General features: G+C 33.9%; 1 protein-coding gene across 6 annotated transcripts in view; it reads right to left on the reverse strand.

Annotated features, from left to right (window-relative positions):
- DYNC2H1 (dynein cytoplasmic 2 heavy chain 1) overlaps positions 1 to 19,220 on the reverse strand; it is a 244,128-nt gene that overhangs the window by 99,177 nt on the left and 125,731 nt on the right. For all 6 annotated transcript variants that reach the window (XM_087821570.1, XM_087821571.1, XM_016206739.2 and 3 more), the window contains 5 exons: positions 18,318 to 18,461; positions 14,665 to 14,754; positions 7,539 to 7,604; positions 5,530 to 5,580; positions 4,135 to 4,212 (listed from right to left, as the gene is read on the reverse strand). In XM_087821570.1, the coding sequence (XP_087677696.1) occupies positions 4,135 to 4,212; positions 5,530 to 5,580; positions 7,539 to 7,604; positions 14,665 to 14,754; positions 18,318 to 18,461 (429 nt within the window). The remainder of the gene's footprint in view (positions 1 to 4,134; positions 4,213 to 5,529; positions 5,581 to 7,538; positions 7,605 to 14,664; positions 14,755 to 18,317; positions 18,462 to 19,220) is intronic.

A 19,220-nucleotide genomic window follows, 5' to 3' on the forward strand; every position in this document is an offset into this window, starting at 1 on the left:
AAGAGTAACCATACATAGTGAGCTGCAACTTAACCTAAGTATGTACATATAAGTATTACTAAAAAAGGAAATGGAAAACAATTATTGATAGGTATTTATTACTTGTTTTCTACTTTATGTTGGCTTATCTAATCATTTCTAGGTCAGAAATAGTACGGTAGACTTATTCAATCCACAATTAAATTACAGAAAATATTTCCAAAATAGTAGGAAATGAATACTTGTAAGTGAACAAATCTTTTTTTTCTAGTAAAAATATTTGTACCTATCTATCTCCACCTTTGTGAAAAAAGAATGCTTTCATTAAAAACGAGTTCAAAATTTTTTTTAACTTTTTTTAACAGGCGCAAAATTTTTCATGGATATATAACTGACATATGCAAGTGCAAGTTTTAAGCATTGCCACAAATGAGTATCACAGATTGTAAAAATATGTCAAATTTCTTATCGACATGAAATCCTTAGAGAAGCGAGTTCTTCTCAGCCATATTCACTTCTGCCCGTTTGTCAACACACTGCTTCCTTGGCCTCTAAGTGCTCTAAATGTCTACTCATGAATTTTGATTCAGCACTCAATATTCATCTTAAGCAACATCATCTCTCAGAGGTTTTCCTCAACATATTTATTCCCTCTACCTCAAACAGTATTCTCTCTTCCAAATGTTTTTTAAAATTGATCTACAAGATTAGAAATATAAATGCGTATGAATGGAGAATTTTTTGAAAATGGTGAATTTGGAAGATCTATATCTACAGTATTAAAATTTCATGTAATATAAACATCAATCAAGTATTTAAGAATGCTTTATCCAAATATCTATATTCATTTCTAAATAATCTATTATATTGCCTAAACTTCGTTATGTAACTTAACCTAATCAAATTTATACAGCAGAAATTAACTATGTATATTTCAATTTAATTATTTTTAATAAATGATCAAAGCCTATTAGGCTAGCACTTGATGGTTGTCTATTAACTTTTTTGGCAATTAAAATATAAGGCCCCACTGCTACTAATTTATGTGTGCTACATATGTAATCATCATGTATGTGGCTAGAAATCTGAGATAGACTATATGCTGTTAGGAAGCTCTCTCACTGCATGTTAGACAGGAGTGATAGCCCTACTATGTGTCAATGGCATCACGAGGTAATTATTTGTTATATTTTATACAGTGTAAGTTTACTCAATGCAGTCTCTTTATATTACATAGTATGTATGTGTCATTCCACCAGCACTATGCTGAATAGCAGTAGGTACCAAATAAACGATTAACGAAGAAAGCAATTAATGATATAATGAAGAACCCACTTAATTTATTCAACAAATATTTATGAAATAAAGGCAGTAAAAAATAGTAATAAAGCCCTGACTGGGCGGCTCAGTTGGTGAGAGCATCGTCCCGTACACCACAGGATCACAGGTTTGATTTTTGGTCAGGGTACATACCCAGGTTACAGGTTCAGCCCCTGCCCTGGCTGGGGCATGTGCAGAAGGCAATCAGCAGATATTTCTCTCTCTCTCTCTCCCCCTTCCTCTCTCTCTAAAAATCAATGAACATGTCCTCTGGTGAGGATTTAAAAAAAAAAAAAAAGGTGGTATAAAGCTCAGACTCTGCAGCAAAAAGCCCAATTTTGAATCCTGAATCTACTTTCTAAGTGACCATTAGCAAGTGACGATATCACTCTGTGCCTTAGTGTCCTCTGTTAAAGGAGAATAGTAACAGTAGCTACCTCATAATATTATTGAATATATTCAGTGAGATCATCTATTTTCACATTCTGCATAATGCCTTGAACACAGTCACCAATAAATGCTAGCTACTCTTATTGTTTTTGCTATGTGCTTCTGTACTATTATAATAGTTGTGAAGAAAATCAGGGAAAGGAAAGGAGGAATGGAAACATGTATAGATTTTGAGAGAAATGTATTTTATTCCCCACAAAAACACCACTTTGGCTTGAGTAAAGAACACAGACAGAATTGTTGGGAGTTAGGCTTCAGAACTGCTATTTCTTCCCCATGCTCCCATCCTCACCACCCAAATAACACTGAGGAGGAGGGGAGAAAGAGATGGGGAGGGAAAGAAGGGAAGCAGGGGGGGGGAGGGAGGGAGGGAGGGAGGGAGGGAAACACTATATTTGGAAAACCTAAATATTAAAGGCATGGACTTTGGTGTCACAATGTCTGAATTGAAATCACAGCTCCAACACTTCCCAGCTATTTGATCTTGGGTCAATGATACAACTTCCCAATAGCTCAGCTTCTTGTTTCCTAAAACAGGCGAAATTATGACCTCATAATTAGCTTGATGTGATGGTTAAATAAGATAATCATCTAAAGTATTTAAAATGATGCTTAGCACACAACAGGTCCTCAAAAATACGTATGAACTTTTGAACTTTAAAAGAAACCTTAGATTCACTCATTTAACAATTCACTACTGTTGACTCTCATTTCTCATCTGTAAAAAGGGCTAAAAACACCTATCTTTTAGGGGATTTGTGATAATTAAATGAGATAATTCATTTGAAAATGTTTTGTAAACTAAAATATAAAAACACTACTATATACTATAAAACTTTTCTGAATGTAAAGCTGCCTTTCCTAAATGTTTTGCATTTCTTTACTTAAAACTAACCTTTACTTAACTTGTAATCTTTGCCAAGTGTAACCTCTCAGAACATGAATTGTTCAAGCAATAATTATCTGTACCATGTTGATTATTATTAATTTTTCCATTAGGAGTGCATGAGCTACTTCAGAGGTCCTGCCCAGTAATCCAGAAATCCCTTCCTAATAATCAAGAAATCCCTTCAAATTCTCACTACTTTTCATGTTTTGCATTCTATTATAATTGTTTAAAAAAGTGTTTCCTACACTAGGTGATAAACTCCTAGAAAGCAGGAACTGAAATTTTTATACATCTGTACTCTCCATGTTCAAACAGTATATTATAAAAACTTAATACATATTTTAACCCTATGAACATATGAACAATGCAAAATTTACCTTATCCATGTGCCACAACTTGTCTACTCATAATCTTAATTTGTTCAAAGAAAAAAGTATTTAACAAAATTTAACCATGCATCTGGTATATAGTAGGCATTCACTGAATAAACAAAAGAATAAACGAGTCAGGTTGTGCACTAAATGTTAGGAAAATAAAGTTTTAAAAGGCAAGGACCCTAATCTCAAGGATCCTAGGAAAAGAGGCAGACATGACAAATCATTTTAAATCACTATGGTAGGTGCTATGATATAGTAATGTTCAAGATATATGCCAACAGAAAAGATAGAATAGAGAAATTGGACAAAGTCTCATAGGAGGTAATTCTTTGGGGAAGTCCTAAAATAATAGACATTTGACAGTGAAAATAGTCAAGAGCATTCCAGGGAGAGGAAATAATGAAACTAGGAGATACAAGACACACTGAAGGCATCGACTGGAAGTAAAACTGAAGAAGCAGGTAAGGAATCAATCGAATTATCTTATATATTACCCAAAAAAACTATGGGCTTTATCCTATGAGTGATAAAAAAAAACAAAACATTAAAAGGTTTTAAATAGGGCACTAACCATACTGTTAGTAAACTTTAAAACATTAAGGACAGAATAAAATGGAGGGGTCTGAGATTAGAAGCAGTGTCTACTTGCCAAATCGAGTTAAATAATGGTAGCCAAAACTAAGAGTGATTGCAAGTCCTGGGAAGAGCTGAGGATGAGAGATTTAAAAGATGACTAGAAGTGAGAGTGTGAATTTCAAACTCTTTTCCACGTGCATACTGTACTGCATCTCATTACAGATCCTGAATTATTATATGTGTAAGGCTTCCAACTAGGATATTAGAGGATCTCTTATTTATTTATCTCATATTCTCTATGGGTACACAGCACAGAACCTTGTACGATGGAAAGACTCAAGATGCATATGTTGAATGAAAAATGTAATTAATTGATTAATAAGTGATTAAGGAAGCAATGAGAATAATCCTTTTACCCACAGGGTTTTCGTCAAATTCACAGAAATATCAATACTGAATATAAGTAGCAAATAAAAAAGTAAACAGAAATAACTTAAATACAAAATATATATCTAAATATCCCTTACAGTAGAAAAGAAATACCTTTAACGTCGCCACTGCCCAGCTCCTTTCCTGGTCTATCCAAGAGGGAAGCTGGTCACGTATTCTTTGTTGCGAGTCCTTTAATAAACGCAATTATTTTCATTATTATATTAGGTAAAACTCAGACAAAAAATTTCAACAGCTGACTAGCTAACTTTATAAACACTTTTTTTAAAAGTTCATTCTCTGTGTTATTTCTTTATTTTGTATATTTTACAAGTCAGTATTGTAAAATTCTATATAATATAAGGTAGAGATAACCATTTAGACAAATGTTGTTTCAATGTAAGAAAGGGCCAAACCTGTAAGAGTTTTTACCAGTTTATTTGAGCCAAACTGCCAACAACAGCCTGGAAGCAAAAATCTCAAGGGGCTGAGAAAATGCTCTGAAGAATGGCAGTTTTACAGCTTATTTTATACATTAAAATCAAAGGAGGAGGCATAAGGAGGGTTACGTGAAATTCATTGGTGGTAGGTTAGGGAGTCTGGAGAAAGCCAAGCCGGGAAACCTGCGACTGGGTAAAGAGTAAAACAGAGACACGCCCCTCTTTCACACTGGTGGGCAGAGGCTAGTGAACAATTAGCATTTACAGCACATAAAGAGGGCTCTGTGGTCTCCCTTCTGCTCTGGTGGGAGAGTGTGCCCTGAGGGGTCTGGAAAAAAAGGGGATTGCTCTGACAAGAGTACTCTTAGCTGCAAAAAAATAACAAGCTCAGCTGAGGAAAAGATTGACTTTTGTAAAGGAAGATAACGGCCTCGGACATAACTGGCTTCAGTTAGCAAGTTTTTATTTCAGACCATCCTGTGTGGCTACTTTAGGTCTCTGAGTTTGCAAGGCCGCTGTGCAGGCCTCTCCTGAGCTTGTCGGGTTTAGTACGTGGCCCCTTTGCATCCACAGTTGCATTCATTTTCATTGTGCTTAATCTTCTGTTGGAACAGTTTGGGTATTTGTTCCCTTAAAGAATAATATTATCCATTACGTGTTTAAACAGAAAATTACTAGACAAAAAGCTGAATCTGAATAAACTTAACCAAAGTTTTAAAAAGTAATATTGAAACTTTAGTTATGTAAGACAGTTTTAGTTATAATACAAGATTTTATTTTCTTAGAATTATAAGAGTGTTCTTGGAATAAAACATATATATTGAAAAAAAGAAACTATATTAATTTCTTAGTATTTAATAAGTATTATTCTCAAAAAAAACACACGTCTTCAAGGACAAAATATATACTTAAGTCCATTTTATAGGACAACAGAAATAAGGACATAGTCCACTAATTAAAGTAAAATGACAACAGTAATTTAAAACTGCCCTGAGGCAAATTATACTTCATGAGGTCTAAGCCAGACTATTTTCCCTAAGAGTAGGATAATTTTATTATTTTGACTTACAGCTTTCCGCAACATGTCTCCAACAACCACACCTGTAAATGTATCCCATTCCTATTGAATAAAAATACAAGGCACACAAAAAACATAAAAATACTAACCAGTTAACAAAATCTTCTTAATAACCCTGTAAGATGGCTTACAGTGCAGCTGAGGACACGTGAAAGCAAAACAAACTCCTTTAGCATCTTCCTATTTCTAGTACAATACTAACATTATGAGTTCATACAGCAACATGAAACATTAATATGAAATCTATAAGAAATAATTTTATTAAAGCAAAATCTATATTATATATATATATGTCTCAATATCTAAAAATATAAATCTCATGTCACTACCTATTAATTTGTCCTATTATAGACCATTTCTCAGTAATAAATAAGCAATAAGGTGCACCAAAGTTTAAAAATTTTATATGTTGGGAAAAAAATAGAAAAAAGTATAGCAGAGGGAAAAGTGGGGGTGAGGGGTAGGGGGAGGGGGGAGTTTAACCAAAGAACTTATATGCATAACCCATGGGCACAGACAATAGTGAGGTGGAGGCCTGGGGAGGGAGTGGGAGGGGGTGGAGGGGATCAATGTGGGGGGACACCTGTAAAACTTGCAACAATAAAGATAAATTCAAAAAAAAAGAAAAAAGTACTTCTATTAACTTACCTTTTCAACAGATAGGGAGAAGATTATCATTATTCTTGTTTTTTTAAAATCCTCAGAATAAAAATTGATCAACTATAATGAAACCTAATGCTCTAGGAAAATTTATGTCTTCACCCTGGGTTCCCCCAATCAAATAATAATGGGCACTATCATAATATTTGTTAAACACTGGTTAGTAAATAAAGAACAAACATATTATACTTTGAGAGTAATACGGAAACATTACCAAACTAACATACTTCCTACCTCTACCCACCCGGACCACTCACTCTACTTGCTTCCATCATGTGATCACACATAAGTATGAATAGTATACTATATGAGTAAAAAAAAAAAAATGTTCTCCTTTCCCAAAGATAAATTATTCATACTCCAGGGGGGGAAAATAGGTAATATTAAGTCTTACAAAGTGTGGAAGGTATTGATCACAGTGAAAAACATTAACAGGAGGAGATTAAGGCATCAAAGTTACTAGTAGAAACAAAAGGAGTCAAGTTAATAAATTCAGGAGAAACTATGCAAGTCAGAGCACGTGGAAGTAGAGAGAAACAAACCAAGAGCAAACCAGCACAGGGAATGGTCTGCATTCTTTTAACTAGGTTAATGAGGGAAACCCAGAACATAATTAAAATCTGGTCCAGTAGAGTTCAAGATTATTGGGTCAAAGTTGCATTGTCCATATATTTATTCCTTCCCACCCTAACTAATGGGCTCTCACTTTATGATAATGGCATAATGAAAAGAACCACAAATATATATTTTTTAAATATTAGAAGCACACCATAGATAGATTAGTTAGCTTTAGCTTGAAGGAGGTTCTTTCCAAATTTGAGAGGGGGTTATATGGCAGCCCAGAAATGATCATAGACAAAGAAGATACATTATACATTAAAAGATTAACATAAACCTGCAGGCTCTAGGAAGACGTCCACCCACCCTTTTGCTTCCCATCTGCTAACTCTGAGCAGGTCAGTGAAGGTAATTAATTAGTAATGTAGTATACCCATATTGTTCTGCCTTTTGTACTTCTCACTTCCACTGCTTAGACCAGGAATGTAGGGAGGCTGACTCTGAATACAGGGAGTAAGTTGACTTGGGTTCAGAAAAATCTAGGCAGTGTGTGTAAGTTACTTATATTTCTTTTTCTGCCTCACCATCATTTCAGAACATCGGGCCCAACCAGAGGGGTGTAGAACTGGAAATCAGCATCTTACACTCAATTTCTAACTTAGTAAAAAATTAATAGGTCAATGTATAACTTTTAGCCTAAAGTAATTTCTAATCTAACCATAAATTCACACAGTACCAAACTTCTCTGTAACTCTAACATTTCCTCCTTTACTTTCACTCACATTTTCTTGAAAATGTTCAGGATGCATGCCTCGGACAAAATGCAACGCGAACATCAGCTGATCAGCCTGAAAGGAGTAAAACAGATGTTATCTTGCTTTTTGTAAATTTGTGTTTTCGAAAAGCATAGTCCTTAAATTTTGGTTCACAAATCTGTATTCTGTCTTCAAATTATTTATTTTTATCAATATAAGAAATGACTATTCAAATAATATTTACATAGAACAACACTTCTAAGTTGGGGGTGGAGAGGACAGGGAAAGTGTTAAAATTTTTAGAGAATGCTAAGGATTAATCATTATTTACATCTCATTGAAAGAAGTTCTTTAACCAGCTGAAATCCAATTGTGATGTCTGCATTAGTCTTTACTAACCAAATCATCTGTAATCCTCTTACTCGTGCATTAGTAAACTTCAATTTGTATTGTGTAGTGTAAATGCACCTGAATAATCTATATACCCCTAAATCAATATATTTTATTTCTAGAAATGTATGCAAAGGGATCATGAATGCACTCTTAGATAAGCAATAAGGATATTCATTGCAAGACTGTTTATAGTGGAGGAAAAACTGAAACAATCTAAATGTTCAAAAGTCTATCATGAAAAATATTCAAATCAAAATACATAGCATAACTCATATTGTGGAAGAAGAGGGGATATGTTAATAAACACATAAGGATATATATATCTGCAAAAAATTTGGAAAAAAATATCAAAATTTTTATCAGTGATTTATTTTTGAGATTACAGGCTATTTTTATTTTCTTCTCTTTTCTTAGGTGTTTATTATTTTAAACTTTCTAAAACAAGCTTATATCATTTCTGTAAAAAAAAAAAAAAGTAAATGTTTACTAACAAGAAAAAAAACCATCTATTAAAGCACCATCTTTCAAAGTACTAATTTAAACATTTTATTTAGCCTTTCCCATATTGTAAATAATAATTTATATCTAATGTGTGTATATGATTATAAGTACAGATAGAGATAAATATAAGGATATTAAGATATGGTATATACAAAAAAAAAAAAGACCCTCCTGTAAATACTATCAGCAAGTGATCTCCTTGCCTGCATGAAAATCACCCCTCTGTAGGAAAGACGTAGTGTCTTGAATAATACAATACAAAAGAATTATTTTATAAAAGTATATGTTATATATGTTTGTATATATATGCAGCAAGTACTCAATAGATATCTACTGATTAAGCAATAAAAAACCAACATGTTTACAACTATAGTGAGTCAGTGAATAAAAAAAAAAAGTCCTTAAAATATAAAACTAGAAGCAGATGGCCATCAGTCAGGTGTGCAAAAAAAACCGTTACAACCAACTACCATCGGCATGAAATAGCTACCATGTGACTTAAAATATTATAAAAAGCAAGGCCTGTCATTTGGGGAGATGGATAGTGTTCTTAGGCATTAGAAGGTCAGAATTCAGGTTTGGGGTTGAACAATGATTAGCTGGAGAAGCCACTAAGATGCTTATTTTATAAATTAATGCATATTTAAAATGATTATAATAGCAGCCATCTAAAAAAAAAAGAAATAATGATTAAGATAAATAAGATAATAAATGTGTTACTTTGAAGCCTTTACCACTTAATAATATGGTTAGTTCTTTATTACAGATATATATACACACAAACCCACACACAGCAAAACAACATTGAAGTAGTCATTTCTTCCTTTGAACTCAGGAAGAAAAAAGCAGTCTCCAGTGTTAACGGAGAGAAGACAAAGCCCTGACACTCTGAATTCTCAGATTATCCTCCAGAGTTGGTGAGCTAATTGTTAGTGATTGTTGAGGCCAACCTCCAAAATGCTGTCAAAAATAGGCATGTAAGCCGGCCAGCGCGGCTCAGGGGTTGAACATTGACCTATGATCCAGGCAATCAGGGTTCGGGTTCGATTCCCGGTCAGGGCACATGCCCGGGTTGCGGGCTGGATCCCCAGTGGGGGGGCATGCAGGAGGCAGTCGATCAATGACTCTCTCATCATTGATGTTTCTATCTCTCTCTCCCTCTCCCTTCCTCTCTCTGAAATCAATAAAGACATATTATTTAAAAAATAGGCATGTAATATGCCCTGTCCAGTTTGGCTCGGTGGTTAGAGTGTCGGCCCGCAAACTGAAGGATCCTGGGTTTGATTTCCCCCAAGGGCATGTACCTGGGCTGCAGGCTCAATCTTAGGCTCTGGTTGGGGCCAGTGTGGGAGGCAACCAATCGATGTGTCTCTCTCACATCGATGTTTCTCTCTCTCTCTCTCCCTTCTACTCTCTCTGAAAAGCAATGGAAAAAATATCCTCAAGTGAGGATTAAAAAAAAAAAAATTGGTACGTAATATGTAGTCAATAAGTGGGTAATGATGGTTACCCTTCTCTTTGTTTTTTGGTCACAGAAGATACCCTGACCTCAGGGATAAGTATATAATCATGGTTTGGCCAATCACATTATATAGCTCCACAGATAAGTACAAGGGATGCCACATGCCCCAAGCCAGCCGGGCCAACCAGGATCTTCTTCTGTGTTTTCCAACCTAGAGATGGCAGAACAAAGCTGTTTATGGCAGCTGTTGATTGTCCAGCTGTACCAATGAATCCTTTTAGCAATGAGTATTCACTATCATATTATAATGAAGAACAATGATGACTTAAAAATAAACCTAAGAAAATAATTTACTGAGAACACATGATTTCCAATTAATGAAGTGAAATTAAGAATGACTAAATCAAGCTCAAGGATCTTTCGAATACTTGTTTCAGAAAAACAAACCTGTCACTATCCAGAGCTGAGAAAACAGTTTGTACCTCTACTATCCTTGACCTACACTGCTTATCTGATCAGAAAATTTAGGTGTTTTAGCTCAATGTCAATTTATCTCAGTATACTCAGGTTCTATTACAAAATACTTTAATATCACAGGGATATATAATAAGCAAAATTTCAAATAATCATCTGTATAATTAACTAGCTGAAATTTTAAAAATTAGTAAAAGATAGTAAACTATTAGGGAGTAAAAATCAGTCACACATTCCATGCCATCACAGTAGTCTAGTAAATATTCAAAAACAGTGAAACTATGAGAGAAGAATTAATATAATATGAGAAATATTAATGTCAAATCTACAGGTGAGATCGAGTTCACATTTCCTGATGTGGGTTTGCTTCACCCACATCCTATTAGCAAGAAGTCTTCAGCATCAAGCCAAATGGGTTTGCATTTCAGCTCCGCCATTCATCTGAGTAACCTAGAGAAAGGTTATTAGCTCTATATCTTGGTTTCCTCCTTTATATAACAAGATTGTTATAGGAATTCAATCACAATATATGTAAAGCACTTACACAGTGTCTGGAAAATTGTGAGTCTTAAAAGGTGACATATAACTATCTGCTTTAAACTGATAAACTACATAATATCGAAAAGGAAATTTATTTCAAAAATGTTGGATAAACCCCACAATTCTAAGAGACTAAGAAGCAGCAGGAAGTATAATTCATTCATTCCTTTAATTTCTACTCATGTCCATTGCTTTCATATATGTTCAATGAAAAGTATAAAGTAGATGTTACCATATGAAGAAAATGTTTTGCTTTAATCTAAAAGAAAGTTGATATAGCGTAGAACTTGAGTATTTTCATTTCTCATTTTAGTATTCTCATTCCTACTTGAAGTTAAATCATTTTAATAAACAATTCTATGCATGTTCAACTATACTTCTCTAAGCAGAAGAAAATTATCTAAATTATCAAGATTCACTTCAACAGCCACAGTTTATAAAATTTCTAAACTCCCCCAACCAGAGAACTTCCACTTTCCTATCAAACATATTTCTACAGGAAAAAATACCAGAATCCAAATTAAATTATTTGTAAGATAAGTACAGTCATGAGAAGCTATTACTGTTTTATTTTTAAAACATAATATATATCTGAATTTTACTCAATCAACCAGCAAATTCATTTGGAGAGAGAGGCAAGGTGAGCTGCAGAGGCAAAAACTTACAAGAAGCTTGCATGAAAAACTTCTATTCAGAGCTCACCAAACATTCTTTGTATACCATTTCAGATCTTAGATAATAGTCCCATGAGGAAAGGGAAACAGTAAGAATATATGCTCTACCAACCCTCCTTCCAACCTTTTTTTCAATTCTCGCCCCATATAGTTGGAAGTTACCTAACACTCCAACAACTTCCATGATAAACTGGGATGAGGAAATGTTATATAAAGGCACTAACTTGTACACAGTTTTATTATAATCATAAGTTTTGTGAAACTAAATATGCTACTTATCCTATAATTGTCTAAAATACTTAGGTTACTAAAATAAACACTTTTGATCTCTTGAAGAAAAAGAAAGACATAGCCAAAAATCTAAACTGAAATTGCTAGACAGCTTTCCACATTTGGTTTACTTTATTAAAGTCTAAAATTTCTGCCACAAAACAAGTCAATCATTTTTTATTCCAGGTCAAGCTGCTTTCACTTCAGTGTGTTGTGAACACTAATAATCTCAGCCTGTCTCCAGCTCAGAGTCTACTGCTGCCACACTGCTGTCACCAACACGGCAGCAACACCAGCACGAAAGAAACTCTGGCAGGGGCTTTAATGTGATACTGAGGGCTAAAAGCCGAAAAGGTTTTCACTCAACTATGAAATCAGTTCCATCCTAGGGAATATTATACTGTTAAACCTTAGAAATATACCTTATTGCTTTACAATTACTGTGCTTTCAAACTTTTATTCATCACTGAAACTCTATGGACTGCCGAATTCATGTTTAGCAAGTTTAATATTGCTCATACTAAAATATGAGTCTTACAAAACACACATTTCATCAATTAAAAACATGTCTTAAGAATTCTAAAACATGGCTTTTTTTTTTAAACTGGTTTTTAGCTATTCACAATAGAGAAGTAGTACTTAAGATTGGCAATGAAAAACTCCAATTGGGTAAAAACGTTAAGAATGTTAAACCTTACAAGCTCATTCCTACTGCAACAAAATGTTGGCTTACACCTAACTTAAAAATATTTTTAAAAGGTAAAGTGACTTAAAAGAAGTAACCCTCACTACACTTCATTAATATCTTAAATCATTTTGACACTGAATACTTACTATATCCTGAATACTTATTAAAAATAAAATGAGAATATATAAATTGAGGTAGAAATACACAGATTGGAAATAAATTCCTAATAAGAAAAGCTACTAAAAATTTGGATTTAACTGGGGTCCAAAACTATGTCATTGATAAAGAATTATAAAACATCTTTCAACAAAGGCTAATTTTTAGAATAAATAAAAAGATTATATTACCTTCTGACTTCAAATATTTTTCAAAAATAATATTTATTTATAACATATCTACTTTCAAAAAGTATTTGAGGGCACCTTAAAATGATGGTAACTCCATAATATTTTCATAAATCACAGACTATTTTAGTGTAGAGGTCTTAAAAGGAAAGTAAAAAAGCATTAAATATATTACTAGGAGAGTGACCAAAATGAAACTTTACAGCCTTAATGTAGTCATTAGAAAATAAAAAAGGTTAAAGCTACAATAAAAAACTAATCATACAAATTCAATAACACAGAAATTAAAAAATAAATTCCATGATTAAAAATAAATCACAAAAACAATAATTACAATAAAGTAGACTTTTTCTATAAAACAAAGCCTATTCTTTAAAATACTAGGAAAAAAGACAAATATGGCAAACAGACAAAAATGGCAAATAACAGAGAATTTCAAATAAGATATTTATAAACTGCGAGTTGGTAAAAATTAAAAAGACTGGTAATATCCAGAACTGAAAAGGACACAAGGAAGGGGAGAGCCTCTTTATTCTGTCGATAAAAGAACTAACTGGTAAACAACTCTTAGAAGGCAATTTGATAACATTCAACAAAATTTCAAAAGGTGTATATCCTTGGACCAGCAATTATATTTTCACCAAGAAATCTACTGAATAGAAATACCAACTTACACATGTACAGAAAGCTGTATATACTACACAGGATTTCACTGCAGTCATTCAAAATATCAAAAAATAAATAACCTAATATCCACCAATAAAGCAGTAGTTACGTGAAGTAGCATATTATGAAAAATCACACAAGCGCTAAATATCTTGACATTAACATATTTATGCTTATGGGAAGATCTTCAGGACCTACTGCAACAAGAGATGCAACATAACAAAATATGTAGTAAGGAAAATAAAAAATTTTACCTATGTATTTGTACTTTGAAGGATTTATTCCATCTCAAGAAAAGATCCTCAACAATATCATAAAAATTACTATCGCTTTCTAATGAATATATTAACTATATCTTTTTTAAGATTTTCTAAGAGGCCTATATGATTGGACCATAATCACTCTATTTCTCACTTGCCTTTACAAAGTTCTTCAACATATCTTAAGCTATACCCAAAAGACTGATATTTTTTTAAATTCCTAAATGAAAAGCCCTTTTGTTTACTGTAATATTCAAAAATATCTATAGTATGTTTCACTGTATATTCCTCTGGGAACCTTATAATATGAAGACTCCCATGACAAATTTCTCTCAACCCAGAATCAAGCATTAGTTTACTTCCTACTACCAGGAATAGGGGACAATTTTGTACCCAACCAGGGGGACATTTGGCAATGTCCAGAAATAGTTTTGAATGTAACAATTGAGGGAAAGGAAGTGCTACTGGCATGAGTTGGTAGAGGCCAGAGATGCTGCTAAATATACTAAAATGCACAAAACAGTTCCCAACAAATAATACTGTGGCCCAAAATGTCAGTATAGCTGAGTTTGAGAAACCCCAGCTAGAAAATGACCTACATAATCCATCCTAGTCTCCTCCTTCAGTGGCCACTGGGATGTACAGAGCAAAGTCAGCAAATCCAGTTTGTTCTCCTTTCTTCACTGATCATTCCTCTCCCTATCATATCCCAAAATGCTGCAAGACATTCTCTATAGTAATGAACATTATTCTGGAAAAATATCAGAAATGGCAATTTCAATACCTTTCTATTAGGCAAACAGTTACATAATTTAACACTAATACTGTATTAAATCAAGGGTCAGTAGTATTTTATAGGTGAAAAACGTAACATTCCTTACCTTAAATAGACAACGGCATACATAGTCATATACCATCTGTTTTAATGAGCTGATAAGAGACTGGATTCGCTGTTCTGTGTTTTCAGAATCCTGTAGATTACAATTTGAAAATTGAAAAATTTATAAAATTTATAAAGATTTAAAGGGTACCCCATAGTTTAATCATGCTTATAAATTATTCCTCCAGACTCAAAGTTGATTCTGGAACAATTATCTTTGGCAATCAAACTTAAAAGACTAAACAAATAAGTGCATTAAACTTGTACACTAACACAATAAAAAAAAATTGCTATATTTTTCTTTAATGTATATAAACCACAGGCCCAAAATGGAGTCACTTGTGCTAAAGCCTATGACATCAAATCTCGATTTAATACCTGACCTAATTGCGGTTTTGACCTTTACCAGAAATGTAATCTTAACCAGTCTACAGTTTTCTTCTGGTCAAACACCAGTGAAGTAATCTGTCTTATAGGCATAACTCATTCCCCACCCCCCAAAGGAAGAAGAGGCGATCTGTATGATAAAACCCCTGCCATCTCCTTCCTCCAAAAGAAGATAATGTCCTAGACTGAAAAAATCCCTTATTTTCCTAATAGATTCCTTACCCCACCCTCTTCCTACAAAAACTTTCCATTTTGTACAACCCCTCAGAGTACCCTTCTACTTGCTAGATGGGATGCTGCTGAATTCATGAGTCATTTACTAAAGTCAATTAGATCTTCAAATTTACTAGGCTGAATTTTTTTGACAGTTAAAGCTTTTAATAAATGAAAATTACAATCAATTGCCAACAATATGATATGAATTAAATTTGACCAAGCCACTTTGATTCCTACTGGAATTAAAAATACTACATCAGGCCCAGCCAGGCGTGGCTCAGCGGTTGAGTGTCGACCTAGGATCCAGGATATCGACGTTCAGTTCCCAGTTAGGGCACATGTCCATGTTGAGGGCTCGATCTCCAATGACTCTCTCATCATTGGTGTTTCTATCTCCCTCTCCCTCTCTTTTCCTCTCTCTGAGATCAATAAAGATATATATAAAAAAAAATACTACATCAGTCCATGTTAAAACCATCTTATTACTTGTATTATCATTACCAATCCCATTTTTCAGTTCTCATACCAATTTAGAGTCACTGACTTTAACATGAATATTTTTTACTGTATTTTCTAATATATGATAAATTTTTAATGCAAAAATATAAACATAAGTGACTCTCTAGTTTTATCTTCTGACACAGTGAATTATAAAATATCAATCATATATCCTGAACCAACTCTCACAGACTTCATACCATTGTTTTATTTTTTTAATTGATATTTAGAGAGAGGAAGGGAGAGAGAGAAAAAGAGAACATCAATTGGTTGCCTCCCACACACACTCCTGCAACCTGGGTATGTGCCCTGACCAGAAACTGAACCCACCACCCCCTGGTGCATGGGACAGTGCTCCAACTGAGCAACTGTATCATTCTGATTTTTGTAGAAATGCTTCTACCAGTACACTTTATAAATGGTTTGATTAAATTTAACATATTTTAAAATTCAAAAATATTTTTAAAAGCCAAGAACCAAAACCAAAATTATTTATTCTTCTGCCTTTCCCCCTGCCTTTATTTGTCCAAAGGACATAACAAATATATAAGACAGGAATGCTTATCTTGTCTGCCATGACTGAGTAGACAGATTTTTGCTAACAAAACATACCCCAAAGCACTAGCTCTTCATTAGGTGCCATTTATTTCAATTTTGAATATAATAACAGCTTCAAATGATATACATTAGTGAAAAAAATCAGTAAAACTTTAATCTTTTATAATCAAATAAAGATTTTCTGAAATAACTCATTCATGAAAATATTAATTAGCCATGCTAATGAAGACAAGAATTTTTGTCCTGTTTTACTCTCTGGTTATATTATATAACCCAACACCAAGGAAAATGTGTGACACATAGTGAGGCTACAATAAATAGAATAAACATAATCTTTCCTTGGAAAAACAGATTTATGTAAACCTACTTCAATATAACATTTTGTTCCCTAATTTAATAAAAGAACAATTACTCTCCGTATAAAAAATAATTTTAAAAGATACCCATATTAGTATTATACCAAAAACAAGGACTATCAAGAATAATTTGATAAATTTTGTCTCATAAAAACACATTTTTTAAAGTGATATTTATCTTACAAGTGATATTTATCTTATAAATTATCAAAGACTTGCAAATACAATAAAATATTTTTCAATTACCGAATAGGACAATTATCAAAGATATATAATATCCATTGTTGGTTAAGGTATAGATGGAGGGAAAAAAGCACTCGTTGCATCAGTTTAAGATACCAATAGCATATATTTTCAAAGGACAGTTAGACAATATTTGTGCAAGGCTTACAAATGTGCATTTTTGCCCCAGCTATCCAAATCTAAGAATTTAACTAAGAAAAAAAATTGGAGAAGTAGAAAAGAAAAAAAAAAAAGAAAAAACTTATAAATGTCAGTAGCTGTTTTAAAATATAACCCCCACAACTTTTTGACACACCTCCCATCAAGAGGTAAAGTCTATTTCCCCAGCCCCTTGAATGTGGGTAAGCTCATGGACACTTCAACCAATAGAATACAGCAGAAATGACACTGACACAAGGCTGGGTTGTAAAAGGCGATTCAGCTTCCATCTTGTTCACTGGAATACACGTTTGGCGCTCTAAGATGTAATATGAGAATCCAGCTACTCTGAGCTATTGGCAAGCCAAGTTTCCTGGACAGGTGCAGCAGTCACAGTCCTAGTCATCAAGTCTTCCCACCCCAGGCACTAGACATGCAAGTGAGACCTCGCCCCTGGCCCCCAAATTCCACTCTCAAGTCTTCCTAACTGAGGTCCCAGCCATTATGAAAGAGAGATAAGCCATGCCTGCTCTGCCATAACCAAATTCCCCACGGAATAAGCATAAGAAAAACTAACAGTTTTAAGCTGCAAAATTTGGGTGTCATATGATACTCAGCACAAGTAACCAGAACAATGTCCATATAGGAGGTAAAGTACAGTAAAGCATCACAATCTCTCAAAAATACTGTATAGCTTTATGTTTATTGACATGAAAGTTGTCTATATATACTGATACTTTTTAAAAAGACAGTATGAAACCTTTTGGTTAAAGCAATTTATATCCTTTAATATACCCTTCCCTCCATTAAAACGTAAGTTGATACAGCAGTATACGCTACTGGTATCCCCATTATCTAAAACAATAACTGGCACATCTTACAGCCTCAAGCAAGAATATACAATGAAATTTAAATTGTTGTTTTCCCGATGTAATGGGATTATGTGCATAATTTATTATCTTTATACCTTCCTGAATCATCTGGTGTGTTTTTTTTCATGTTCATCAATTACTTTTTAATTTATACTAAGAACATAAATCATTTCTATTAAGAAGACTGTCACACTGGGACAGTTTTTTGAGAACATAAAACACAATTAAGGAGCTACTTTCTTCTAAATACAGTTTAAAATTGTAATATGTGATCTTTTGAAATATAATTCCAAACAAGTGTGCTCAGGAAATTATTATTATCAATTAATCACCAGTAAAGTGATCTCTCTTATTCAGTCTCAGCTACAGGGTAACCAATAGCATACCTGTTTGTTCTGCAGAGCTCGCTGGAAAAGTCGAAGAAATGCAGCCAAACTAAAACGGTACATGTTATTAATTTTGGACAAGTCAGAGATAATGAAGTACATCCTGCTGGCACTCTCCGCCAGAGGAAGATAGGCATCCCGCTCCTGAGGATCATTAGTTGGGAGAGAAAAACAAAAACAAAACATCTGAGTAATAGTGCGTTACTGCCACCTACAGATCTCTATGCACACATCCAGTCACAGCCTTCCTATTTCTACACACATCCAACGAATGAAGACGAATCACAGAATTTTATAACTAAAAGGAATAGCATGATCTAGTTTTTATTTTAATGAAACTGAGGGCAATGTATTTTACATACTTCTCTACCCCATATATTACAAAGCTAGAAGTGGTTCATGGGTTGATTTTAGTAATGACCAAGAGCACCTACCTATACTAGGAGAAGAGAGTAAGATGGAATGACAAACAGTTGTGATCAGAAAATATATGATGCAATTTCATATTTCAAAAGAAAACCAGTTTGGATAATACAAGAGGGCATGACACTACTAGGCTATGCCTGCAGCAAAAAAACTCAGAACTATGAATCTAGTGTGTGGGACCAGTGTCAGCAGAAACACTGATGGAATTAGAGCGAAGGCCTGGAACAGGTGGCCCTATTACAATAACGCAGCACCTAGCACTGTTCAACATAAGCACAGAAGGAGCCAGTAACCACAGGGGCTTTGATTCTGGCTAAAGGCAAAGGAAGATAAAAATGAGAGAGTCACAGTACTGAAAGGCCTCAGGGTTCTGAAAGGACTCTGAGAAAGTTCTCCACGTCATTCTAATCAAAGCACCAGGATTACAAATAAGATGCTGGTAAAATTACGTGTGTGACTCAGCACTGCCTGTTAAGA

The sequence above is a fragment of the Miniopterus natalensis genome, chromosome 11, assembly GCF_054644295.1.
Source record: "Miniopterus natalensis isolate mMinNat1 chromosome 11, mMinNat1.hap1, whole genome shotgun sequence".
Lineage (NCBI taxonomy): Eukaryota > Metazoa > Chordata > Mammalia > Chiroptera > Miniopteridae > Miniopterus > Miniopterus natalensis.